At 39.5% G+C, this 12,850-nt stretch overlaps 2 protein-coding genes across 3 annotated transcripts; both read left to right on the top strand.

The window, feature by feature from the left end:
* The first annotated feature begins 1,467 nt into the window (after positions 1–1,467).
* LOC119651839 lies at positions 1,468–3,170 on the top strand. Of its 2 annotated transcripts, none has more exons than XM_038055637.1 (7): positions 1,468–1,584; positions 1,656–1,994; positions 2,135–2,190; positions 2,250–2,275; positions 2,334–2,383; positions 2,446–2,731; positions 2,807–3,170. In XM_038055637.1, exons 2-6 carry the CDS (start codon positions 1,657–1,659, stop codon positions 2,666–2,668), a joined length of 693 nt encoding a protein of 230 aa, XP_037911565.1. In that variant the 5' UTR covers positions 1,468–1,584; position 1,656; the 3' UTR covers positions 2,669–2,731; positions 2,807–3,170. The 2 variants fall into 2 exon arrangements, with proteins under 2 accessions (XP_037911565.1, XP_037911564.1); XM_038055636.1 differs by having other exon boundaries at positions 1,480–1,584; positions 1,641–1,994.
* Positions 3,171–7,794: 4,624 nt separating this feature from the next.
* LOC119652441 lies at positions 7,795–8,640 on the top strand. The gene is made up of 3 exons (XM_038056584.1): positions 7,795–8,025; positions 8,097–8,316; positions 8,392–8,640. The coding sequence occupies exons 1-3, from the start codon at positions 7,880–7,882 to the stop codon at positions 8,506–8,508; spliced, it is 483 nt and encodes a 160-aa protein (XP_037912512.1). The 5' UTR covers positions 7,795–7,879; the 3' UTR covers positions 8,509–8,640.
* The last annotated feature ends 4,210 nt before the right edge of the window (positions 8,641–12,850 follow it).

The raw sequence follows: 12,850 nt of genomic DNA, 5'->3' as shown, positions 1-12,850 counted from the left end.
TCCGAGCTCATGGTTTACTGGATGATCACTGTAATATATGGTATAGTTGCTCTTCTCCAAGAAATCGGTCCAAGTCCATCGCATCTCTTGCATCGCTGTTACATCAGCCTTATATTGGGGCAGGGTATCGCCTAGCTGCAGACGGTCTGTACAGGGAGCGCACGTTCCATGAGAAAATGGCCAAATCGTTATTCGTCGTCGTTTTAAAATCCATCCTGTCCGAGGCTCCTTCTGTGACTTCGTAACTTTGGTTTTCCGTGAGGGTTGTCAGCCCTACCCAACCCCCAATCTGGAGGACCACTTGGTACAACTTGTCCCGTTTTTAGGCGCGGAAGACTCGCCTTCATTTTTCTCCATCTGCACTTTTTCATTAAGAAAGAACTTCCAGGAAGGGTTTGGTAGTAGAGTTGTTGGTGTTGGTTCAGCAATCTTTTCCTGGGTTTTATGCTCTATCGTGGGTACTAATCCACGTTTCGCCCTTGACCACAAAATATAATGCATAATTTTGGAAAGCTTGACAAAAATTCAAATATTAATAATATAGAAGATCAAAATTGAATCATCATATAAAGCGAACTCATATGAACGGCGGAGTTAGAGTTTGGAAATACATAGATATATCAAATATTTTGAATTGGAGGTATATGCGAGTGGGAAAACGTGGATAGAAAATTTCTCATACAAGATGAACACAAAACCTTTATACCCGAAGCGTTCAGCTTCCGGTATTTCGACTTATTCTAGCTTTCTGAACATGATCGATAAATAATAGTGCCAAAAGAGTGATGTTTTTTATAATGATATCCTATCCTGGGACGGTATCTAATTTGTAATTTTACTGGAATATGTATAAATATCACCATTTTCACTCCGTACTGCCTAGAATGCTTTGGAAAGTGGATGTAGTGCCAATTTACCGCTTGCACTTAGTAAACGAGAGAATGGGGGTTCGTAATTTATAAGGACATTCTCCAGACGTTGAGGATTAAAAAAATAATAATAACAAAACAAAAATAAAACTCCTCGATGAACAGAAAAAGAAAAGAAGAACAAATATTTAATCCACATCTGAGCATCTCTGATAACAGAAACTTAGATTATATAAGTATAAATGGATTGCATGAATATTAGGAAGTTTTCTTTAAGTTATTTTTTTCAAATTAGTTCGAAATTAGTGCAAAGTTGCATTTCCGTGCTACATTTTTAAGAAACCTGCATCAAGGCCTTTATTGGCAAAATATATTTATTGAAATCTTTTATCGTAATTTTTGTCAATAGTCATTTATTATAAATTGGTAGAGTGACTCTGAGCTAGTGAAAAAGTAGCCGCTTAATCACTCTACATGAATCCAATTGCGCATCCTCAACCTTCACCTCGTTCTATCTTAAGAAAAAATCTCATTATCACAAGATGCAGCTATTTGGCATTGAAACCGATTCTTATAAATACTCTGATAAGTGATAAGCTTTTCAGTTTCAATCGAATCGCGGATCCTATCGCTAGCGGTTGATAGCCATCATCATTTCAGACCAGCGGTTTATTGTATCGATTTTTAGCTTCTGATTTCGTGCCGGCAATAACAGGTACCACAATACTTTGATACCCAAAGTTTGGCCCATCTGAAAGTGAAGATTGGTAGATTTTTTTTCTGCAGAATGATCGATACAAAACCATCTTCCGTACCAAAGTACACATCAGACGCATTCGACAATGTTGAGTACGAATTGAGAATCACGTACACTGTCGAAACGGACAAGAGGATCATGTCCTTCGTGGATATTCTTTGGGGGTTTGAAGTGACTGGTGGAATAGATCAATTCGAACCGTTAACTATCATCGCAGTGCGAAGGAGTGGATTAGCTCGTCGTGCAGGCATGAGAGTTGGGGATGTTATTACCCAAATAAATACTACCCCTGCCATGAATTTAACTCTGATGGAAGCGCAGAGGTTAATCAGGCAGTCTGGAAAATTTGTTCGAATTTATGTAACAGGGTAAGGAATCCTCCGATCATGATTGTAGATGTGGTGGATACTCTTCATCTAATGATACTTCAATCTGGTCGTTTCCAATCATCCATCCTTTCAGTTTAACATTCTTTCCCCATTTGTTAATAGTTAATTTATGTTTTCAGAGATGTTGATGAAGACAGCGATGACGAATTCACCGTGGACTTCTGGTTCAAACCACGTAAGAAATTGAAAATTTTAGTTTAGATTTTCCTATTAATTCTCTCACAAACATTTTAGGGAAACCATGGAAGAGAGATTTCCAGGTAAGACGAACTATAACTTTCTGCATAATATCGAGGTGTAACTTGTTTCTATTTTCAGCCTATTCAATGGGAATTCCCCTGGAATGATCGCAAGAAGCCAATCTATAAGTATGACCCACTCTTAGAAAAACATAATGAGCACAAAGATTATTAAACAACTTATACCTTAGGGAATCCAATTGCTACATGGTACCCAGTCGGTTTGAGGAGCGCTTACGGTCTAGGCGGCAGACAGTATCGGGCAATGTCTTCCAAAAGGAGGGCTCTTATGCGCAATATGCCAATTTGGATGGACCAGCTCGAGGAGTGTCACTACCGCCGTCCGGAATCGCTGGCAAAACAACTGAAAATTTGTTATCAGCTGCTACTGCTCTCTTGCAAAAATATAAATAATATTAACGCACCTCATCTGTGCACAATTGCTATCCACACATTCAGTTTTATTGTGCATAAAGTGTAAGTTTTCACAAGAATAAGATGGTTTCGTGAAAGTCCTGGGAACTTCTTAATCTAATTATTGTTTAATTTAAGGCGAAGAAAGACTAGCTTTGGGGCTAATTGAAACTATGTACAGGGTCGCACCGGAAGGAGGACCCTACAATGAAAAACTTCGAATTAACCAAACTGTGGTTGGAGGAAAGGTAGTTTCAACAAAATGACAACAACCTACTGGCGATATGCGACGCACATCATAGACATGTTGAAAGACAGTTTCCACGCCAATTTCAGCTTTCGTTCCCACGATTCATTCTATCAAATAAAGTCGTTCGACGTGACCATTTCAGCTTTCGTCTTCTGGTGAATTAAGCAGACTCAAACAACAACCACTCACCAGAAGTCTTTGAAAAATATTGTAAAAACACAATTAAGTTGACACAATAAATATTAAACTTTAGTACAGTGTTTTTTGAAAGGCTTTAATCTAAATTTTTTTCTCGTATTTTGGGAGAACTAATGGGTTATAGATATAGATAGATTGTATGATAAACCTCAAACCTTCAAATTTTTATCTTTCTAGTCGTATTCTTCTCTTTTCATAGCTACAAACGAAAATCTTAACAAGCTCCTCCTACGCTATCGATAACCATCTCCACTCTCTCCTTTCTAAACTAAATTTCGAACAGTAAAACACAATATGTTATAAGTCTTCAACTATCCAATCTAGATCGATTCAAATACTTCCTGCAACCTTCATATGCGTTCAGGGCCTATATCAGGTTGTAGTTAATTCCTCTGACCTCGCTGAATTCACTTCTCATAGGGTTTTTATGTATGGGCCTGGCAGCCAGTCTGCAAATCGTCCAACTATTGTTGTTTCTTTGCATCGACTGTTCTCTTGCCATTATTCAATATTCTATATCTTTCCCACATGTGGAACACTTTGTTTTTCTCGTACAAAAAGCTTGTCTCACTTATCAAGGGATCCATCAGGCCCATTACTGCAAGCAAAACGCTGGTTACCCTAAGCGCTAATTGCTGGTCAAGTCCATCTTACTTCGATGAAGCTCATGTGTTAATGCATCCTTTCAAATCGGTACCAGGTTTAAAAGGGGAGGGGGGCACAATTAGTAGTCTGCAGCTGTATGTCGGAGTATCGATACCGGCTATCACCCATGTTGCCACCACGTAGGCATAATTCAGGCACCTCTAAAAATTGAACTTCAGTAGTTTTTTATATTGTTGTTTCTTTCATTTTTGCTGCTGACGTTGCCGCAATGCATTTCGTCTTCTCTTCATTAATGTGCAGCCCAAATCTCGTACCGATTGTCGCCTGCTCGATCTGGATGGAGGCAGTTTACACATCTCTAGTTGTTCTTCCCATGATATCGATATCGGCAGCATAGACTAATAATTAGGTAGGCTTGAAGAAGATGGTGCCTCTCGCATCTACCTCAGCATCATGGATCACTTTTTCAATTCCCTCGTCCTCGTCTTAGACCGTTATTGATGTTGAATGGTCTGGAGAGTACTGCTGTTAATTTTATTTGGCTTTGCACACTGGTCAGCCTAGCTAGTCGTCGGCCTTGAAGTCGTTTCTTTTGTCCTTACTCATCGATGTTGCCACCATTCTTTGTGTTATTGCATGCTGCCAGTTGCTAGTACAGATAGTGATTTGAGGTGAACAGAATAATAATGTTACGAATTTGCTTTTACGTATTTCTACCGCTGTCACCAATTGTTACGATTTCCTTTACGTAACCCTAACGCTGTCACCAATTGTTACGTTTTTAGCTATTCGTACTCGTTACTCGTTACATTCCTTGCTTTGCATAGGCTCGTATCACTGGATTGCGTAACACTAAACAAAAGCCCGTTCTATAACTTTAATACAAGCGTTCATTAAACACTAAATTATACAACCGTACTGTATAATTAATTATAGAACAATTATTTAACTGGTACAATTCGAGGCGTATTCCTACCCGACGCGATCTGTTCTAACTCTGGAACCAGACGGACTTTGTGGGCGGATTTCCGGCCCTTTGCAAACACTTCACTAGAAAACTACTTTGCGACAAGAGCTTCTTGCCGACATTAGATTCCTCTGTTAACAATTATCGTAACTAAATATTCGCCCTACTGTTATACAATTTTGGTGTCCTGGCTTATTGTCATTAGAAGGATTTATATTGACGTCACATATAATTTTCCAAAGTGATTTTCATCACACTGCCCACCGCCTAAACTTGTTTATCCCGAACAAGAATCATCGCTATCTGCCTGGTGTCCCGAATCATGACAATTTCCCCAGGTAATCCAATTCCAACTTCGTCCGACATTTATTCACTCCGTCTAATTTAGCTTACAGCGTCATTAAATTCATTAATTACCCAACGAAGTTCTTCCAATTTCGATTGCGACATTCGTTTATCTTCCTTCTTGGGCTGTAGACTCTGGAGCAATACCAATTGATCCTTAACCATAAATCTCCTTCCGAATGTAGTTCCAATCTCACATAGAAGCATGTACTTCCTTCTTCGTCTCTTCGGCCTCTTTGCAAACTCATGCATTTCACATGATCTCATGCAATTTCGTCCTAAACATCTAGTCCAATAAAACTGCCGCTTGCCCTTCGTTATAGTTTCGATGACATCCAAATTCTCACCGCTTACTTCCTCACGCTGCTCCAAAACGATGCCCCATGTCGTTACTAGTAGCAAAACCATCCAAATTTGTACGACTCTGTGATCTTGATTTTCCGAAACGTTGAACACGTATCTTCTCGCTTGCAGAAGATTTTGCCGTCGTGCGACATAGATCTTAGCTATGCAAATTTTCACCGCTAAATCATCCCAGCTTCCTCTTTGGTTCTGCTCCTCCAGATTATTTCTTTCTTTTACTTTTTATCACTTTTCCAGAGCCTTGCCATACTTGCTCGAAAGCCAGCTCTTTCTCTGCCATGGCATTCAAACGATAACCACTATTGGTTATCCACCGCTCCACGATACTCACTTGTGTATTCTCCTTACTTTTCAATTTTTTTCTATTTATCAGTTCGCTTTCTTCACAGTAATTCCGTTTTTACTAAAAAAAATGTTAATTTTTACAAATATGCATATTTTGGTGACTACTTATTCCATTTAACATTAATTTTCTGTAATAAAATTGGTACACTGTGTATATTACAAATCGAAGAAAATAGGGTTTAACGGCAAAATTTGTGGGGAGAAATCCACAATTTTTGCAATTAGAAAGTTATAATTTCTACATAGCTTACTCCATTTTCACAACCCAACTTTCATATTCAAGAATAATGTATTAGCTGCGATTTAACATCTATCCCAATTCTCTAGCTATCGTAGTTTTTAAGCTACAATGATTTTAATAGTGCAAAGGCAGTTGTGGCAGCTAAAGGGTTAAGAAATAAAAAAAAATGTATTTAATATTTTTTGCTTAGAAGTACATGAGTATATATGAGAATATAGTTTGTCTGGTAATTTTGGAACACCATGTATACATGAAAGAGAAATGCGATTTGTCAAAGTACTTTTTAATATGCGAATTTTACGTGTTTTGTGCAACTTTAAGCCCTCCGACAGCCTTTTATCTTCCACATAGCCTTCTGACAATTTGTATCCTGTATTTACGGGTCTTCACTCTATATATACTTATGTTTAACCTAGTTGATGACTCAGGGAATGATCGTTAAAATTTCAAAGAAGGGCACCGGTTTTGACTGCAACAATTGGAAGAGGTATCTGTATGCTGCCTTCCGTCACAAAAATAATAGCTGAAATAATCCTGAAACCTCCTGATGATGCAAAATGTTACATGCTGCGCCAAGGTAAAATCTCAGAGGAATTTGATGTTGCATCTTGTCTGCGAAATTATTTCTTTTTGTCATCTGTGAGAAGCAGGTCGTGGAGGAGTTCAATGAACGATGAAATCTTCCTCCAAACAGCTCGACTACGCTCAATTGCTCTGAATTTGGGGAGAAAGGCAAGTAGAGTTGAGAGTTGAATATAAACACCAACAACAAAAAAGTTCTCAGTCTGACGGATCAACACACGCTTTCTTTCTGCATTAATGGGTAAAGCATCGAAGGCGTCGATCAATTTTTAAATCTTGGAAACGCGGTTTCTACTGACGGTGGTACCGAGTTGGATATCGCTCGACGCATTAACAGCCCCAGATCTGCTTTCGCTGTCTTGTCTAAAATCTGGAAATGTAATTATCTCAACACCAAGATCAAGTTGAGATTGTTCTGGACTAACGTTCTTTCTGTATTGCTATATGGGAGCATGGGAAGTAACCACCACTGTCACTCGAAAGCCTTCCTGTAATTATTGGAAACGAAGAATTTGGTCGGGATAGAGGCTTGCCCCTTGGACGATCTAACTGGTAGGCGGACGTGGCAATTAATAGGTCACACATTAAGAAGGAGAGGGTCGCCCCACGCGCGTTTGGCGCAGAAGAGTACAGAGGAGTACGCGCAACTCGGGAAGCCCCAGGGGAGTTGGGGAGAGATGGCGGTAGTTATTTGAAAAATATCACTTTATTAGAAACTACACAATCTATAAAGTACACGTTTATTTTTTGTGTTAGAAGACGCACGTTGTTTTTGTTTTTGGCAGTCATCAATGATGTGGGTATTCAGTGAATTTGTGAAAATGTAGAAAATTAATCATCATTATGTGATAGAATATTTTCATCTGAAAGGCTTCAGCTCAACAAATATAAGAGCTGAATTGAATTCTACTCTGGGTGAGTCTGCTCCTTCGTTTACAACAGTAAAACATTGAGTGGCAGAGTTTAAACGAGCCCGTAGCGTCAAAGGGTACATCGTAGCGGTCGATCAAATAGGAGAGACTCCAGAAATGATGTAAAAAAATCAGAAAGCGGTACTGGATGGATGGTACTGGAGCCAGCCAAATGATACCTCGTTAGAATTAGTATAAATAAAATACAGATGGGCGGAATGGGAGTCGGCCCTGCTCTACACACCACAAGGCTCCTTACAAATATATTACGAATGCTTTTAAGATTTTGCAGATGCACTAAATCTATCAAATATAGTCAACTATGAGTCCTGACATCTATCACAATGGCAAATATCATTACATCAAAATTTTAAAGCGTTTCAATAAGAAAATATTTTAGAAAATGTACCCAAGGAGAATTGAATCTTTTGAATCTATTGAAAGAGTAGATGAAACTGGCTTAACGGGTCCTCAGAAAATTGCATTGCAAAACGGATGGCGGATTATAAAAACGCAGGCAACCTATCATGCTACGAATATCTTTTTGGCGTTAGTATTCAACTTTTAATAATAATATAATCCAAAATGAATAGACTTCTGATATTTTCCTGTATTGGTAGGTTCTTTGGGAAATATCCCAAATACTTCAGCGTGTTCGCAGCACGAGCCAAAAGCCAGTCACGAGAGAATGAAGCTCTACATGCACACCCCTCTTGGGTGGTAGCGAAATTTGGTACATTAATTGAAGAGGGTCTATGGGATACAGGAAAATTCAACGCTTCTATACAAATGATTGTAAAACGGCACAAGAGGAGACTCTTAAAGAAGTCTGACATTGAGGTGAGCACTATTTCAAGGTAGCTAATTTGAACAAATTCAATTAACCTGTTCTCATTTCTGAATGAATAATTTAAGTGCATGGTGAGCACTGTGAACCAGTATTTCAAGAAAGTATTGGAGAGGTACATGACTCCCACGCTATCAGCAGCCTTAGACAATCTGTGTAACAAACTTCTCGATAATTATGTGTAGAAGTTTTGAGATCCATTGTAACAACGAGCAGATCATCGATGTGTTAAGGAGAAAAACCAAATATCCGTGAGAACAAACATGTTGTCTGTGAGACTGTAAAAATAAATGTTTAATAAAAACAAATATGGTACACATACATGTTAATGAGCGATTTATACAACATTGAATGTACAGGTTTGGATCTGGTGCCATGTACTGCAGCCTGTTAGCTAATGGTATGCCCTATCAAAAATTATATTTGGCTTTGACTGTTTCGATCGCAGGGCAGAGACGATCTCATCAGACGCTGCCTCAGCACCTCTACCCTGCGGAGCAGCGTGACCGAAAGCGGCAACGGGTGGCATTTAGCAGGCAGCGTCTGATGAAATCGGCTCTGCCCTGCGATCGAAACCGTCAAAGCCAAATATAATTTTTGAAAGTACTGGGCGCTCGCCCATGAACAGAATAGTCCGCGCACTTAACAGAAGGAGTAAGTTGCTTCTCGAACAAGTCCAGCCCGCCATCAAGTAGATGGTGGGCTCAGGACAACTCATTCCAAACAACAAATTTTCTTTTTATTAGCCCTATCAAAGTTCATTTATTCTGCTTGCTATGCTGAAGAGATAATCTAGTCTACCATAATAGGCGCACCTGATCGAGCCCTTCTTCATAGTTTGTTACTCCCCAGGTAGTATATATGTACTGCGTGATGCCGCGCATTCCAACATGATGTAGGAGGTTGTTTAGATAATGTTGATACTCCCCTACTCAAGCTACATACTAACCCATAGAACGCTACTTACGCTTTCATCATTCATCATCATTCATTCATTCATCATTTTTTTATTTATTTTTGATTTGACGTTAATCTATTTTGTATCGTGTTTCTATGCCACTTCTGTGTGTGTGAATCCATGTAACTAAGCAACCAGCTATAAACAGCCAAAGCATACATAATTACAAATGGAAATTGATAAAGTGTTAACTGCGATCCTGACTGAAAAGCCCCGCCCACCGGACGCTATATTTTTTGTCTCGCAAAACTTCAAGGCTTGCCTGGACAGAACCCAAATACAATATTGTTAGGTGCTGATGGATAAAATCGTTTTGTGCGATTTCTTCAAACATCTTGGTTAGGGCTTTCGATATCACGCGTTTCATCTTTTTTCGAAAAACTATTCTCTAGAAGGATTCGAAACACTCTGCTTTAGTTGTCGCAACGAAACTCCGTGATCCATGATAAATGCGAGGGGTACGATCCTCTTTAATTCCACCCAACTACTGGCATATGCTGACGATATCGACATCATGGGAAGAACGACCCGAGACGTACAAACTGCCTTCGTCCAAATCGAGCAGGCGGCAATTGAAGCGAGATCTTGGGCTGCACGTCAATGAAGGCAAGACAAAATATATGGTGGCAACGTCAGCACTAAAAACCAACCAACCAACAACATCAAACCGCACTGGTCAAACGGGAAGAATAAAGATTGGAGACTATAACTTTAAGACCGTCGATAATTTTTCCTATCTAGGGTCAAAAATGGCAACCGATAACAGCTACGACGATGAAATCCGCGGACGGTTGTTGGCAACCAACAGAGCCTATTTCAGCTTACAAAAACTATTCCGCTCGAAACGTGTCACCGTAGGATCAAAGCTCTTACTATACAAGACAATGATTTTGCCAGTCCTCGTGTATTCCTCGGAGGCTTCTTCTTAGCAAGTAAAATGGCGAACTCTTGGCCGCGTTCAAGAGAAGAATCCTCCGAAGAATTTTTGGCCCCCTACATGAGGATGGACAATTCCGTAGCCTACACAACGACGAAATCTATGGGCCATACCATGACCATCAGGTTGTGGATAAAATCCGGCTTAATAGGTTACGTTTGGCGGGTCACTTAATCCGTATGGATAAGGATGATTCAGCCCGGAAAGTCTATAAGGGAAATATCTATGGTAGAAAAAGAATACGAGGCAGACCCTGCCTGAGATGAAACGATGGCGTAGGTCACGACGCCAGACAGCTTTTATGGATATCGAATTGGTGGACCTCGGCGCAAGACCGGGATGTCTGGAGTTTCTTATTAAGGCAGGCCTAGACCGGATACCGGTTGTTGCGCCGTTGATGATGATGAATGAAACTCCAGGCCACTGACTATGAGTATTCCCGAGTATCAGATTGGAAGCGGCGTTTATTCTCTTTATGGATTCTCTATCCAGCATGACAAGCATGTCTAAATATGTTAGTTGGTGGTTAGATTCCATTTCTATAATCAACTGTAATTTCTCATGATATGAGTTTAACCCCTGAAGAATGTTACCTACTCCCGTTCTAGAGAGGATCAGAAATACGACGTATTTGATAAGCTTTTTTTGCTGAGGCATTTTTCTATTAAATCCTCCATTAAAATTTCTCACACCACAGGCAATAGTGGCTCCCTAATGGAAGTATACTTAATTGTATATATTGTTGTTATAGCCGAAAATATAGTTTTAGAATTGATTCTTTGAAAGTTTGGTGTAGTAACTTTTCACATCGTTAATTGATTATTTTTTTTAGTTTATTTCCTGAATTCCACAGAGTTTTCAAAGTTAAAACTCAGTTCCGCCAATACGTACTTGAGTTTATTTGCGAATACTTTTGAGAGCTTATATACCGGACTGCCTACCCTTGACACCTTTGAAAACCCATTAATTTTAGGCATGACAGCTCCTTTTAGTGTCAATGAGTTGATCACATGCTTTTGGTTTGCAGTTGGCCTGTTGAATCCGCTCCTATGCTTCTGTAAGTCATTTTGTCATGCAAAAAGGCCTGCATTTTGGATGTGTACTCGATTTTTCATTGCCACGGTGAGATTTATTTTACCTGCATTTAGAATCAGAATGCCTTCGAAGGTTTTTAGAGATCTTTGCGATTCCTTCGCCATACTTCCGAAAGGTTTATCTAGCCGCTCGTCATCTTGAAATAAGTCTACAAATTTTGGCCTTTTTGAAGTTATGAAGTAGATGAGACGTTTGTCGGGTGGTCACACTGGAATTTGTGTAGATCGCTTTCTGGGCTATGTTTTTGTCCCAAATCCAATTTTCTTTAACGTTGGTTATAGTCGACAATTGCATGAAGAAATTCATTTCATCCCTTTTCTCTCGGGTGTCCATAGCTGGTTGCTTCTCTTATTGATTCAACAGTGAATTGATACACTGAGAAGCTACCAAAAGTTGATGTTGATGGACGATGATTTCTTAGGGTAAAGCTTTGCTGCCGGAGCCAATAAAGAAGTAACAATACCGGACGAGGGCGCATTCGACCATTGTCCCACTTTTGCAGTTATAAAATATGAAACTGTGACAGCTATTTAACAAACCATGTATTCGCAAGTACGAAGTTGTGAGTGCCATCGTGATCCCCGTTACTTTGTCACTCTCCTTGCGTGCACCGAAGCACTTACTCCAAATGCCATCTGCCGACATGACCATTGAGATCAACCATAATGATAGATGTAGATGTAAACACATCATAAGTTTTTGTATCAAGCAACTGCCAGAAGGCGAAAACAGTAAAGAAATGAATCATGCAGACACGTTAATTTCGGGCGCGTATAAGAGTAATCCTTTCCTTATGACATGAATGTATTATCAAATATTTATTACTTTAATACGTTTTTTAATGAAAAAAACTCACTAGCTGCTTTGTAATTTTGCAAATCCCTACTAGGTGAGGACAAAAACTAAACACGTCTACTGCGAAGAAGCATTCTCTATCCACAAAAGTGCGTAGCATATACAGCGCTTGCGTCTGAGAAAAAGCATTCAGCGCCGTAGAATATACGTTGCAGATAGCAAATGTATTTTCCAATATCAATACCTTATTGAATGTATGAGCTACCAAAGTAGGATAATTTATAGCTGCTGTTGTCACAACAAACAAACAAATGAGGCAGACCCTGCATGAGATGGAACGATGACGTACGCCAGTATGCCAGACAGCTTTTAGGGATATCAAATTGCTGGACCTCGGCGCAAAACCGAGGTGTCTGGAGTTCCTTACCAAAGCAGGCCTAGACCGGATACCGGTCGTTGCGCCGTTGATGATGATGGTGATGATGTTGTCGCGGCTATCCAATGAGTGCGATTGTGCGGACACGAATATATGTGGCTCTTTTAATTTAGCCAATTTAATTAGCTCTCGTCCTTGCATTAAAAACAGTTGATTGTTCTTAATTCGCGAAAAGTGAAAAAAAAACTGAAGATAATGGCAATTACTTTAACCGGCAAGGGTTTATCTCCTTTCCTTTCATTTTATGTAGGCAAGGGAGAACAATTATATTCCGTATACTCTATACATAGATTACACACAAACACA

This window comes from Hermetia illucens, chromosome 3 (assembly GCF_905115235.1).
Source record: "Hermetia illucens chromosome 3, iHerIll2.2.curated.20191125, whole genome shotgun sequence".
In the NCBI taxonomy this organism is placed as follows: domain Eukaryota; kingdom Metazoa; phylum Arthropoda; class Insecta; order Diptera; family Stratiomyidae; genus Hermetia; species Hermetia illucens.
Note: the sequence above shows the minus strand (reverse complement) of the source record. Positions and strands in the feature narration are given on the sequence as shown.

Coding starts and splice junctions, on each gene's coding strand:
- LOC119651839 (XM_038055637.1), top strand. CDS start 1,657: ATGATCGATACAAAACCATCTTCCGTACCAAAGTACACATCAGACGCA. Junction 1,995..2,134: donor GTTCGAATTTATGTAACAGG/GTAAGGAATCCT, acceptor TTATGTTTTCAG/AGATGTTGATGAAGACAGCG. Junction 2,276..2,333: donor CATGGAAGAGAGATTTCCAG/GTAAGACGAACT, acceptor TTCTATTTTCAG/CCTATTCAATGGGAATTCCC.
- LOC119652441 (XM_038056584.1), top strand. CDS start 7,880: ATGTACCCAAGGAGAATTGAATCTTTTGAATCTATTGAAAGAGTAGAT. Junction 8,026..8,096: donor GCTACGAATATCTTTTTGGC/GTTAGTATTCAA, acceptor CTGTATTGGTAG/GTTCTTTGGGAAATATCCCA. Junction 8,317..8,391: donor TAAAGAAGTCTGACATTGAG/GTGAGCACTATT, acceptor GAATAATTTAAG/TGCATGGTGAGCACTGTGAA.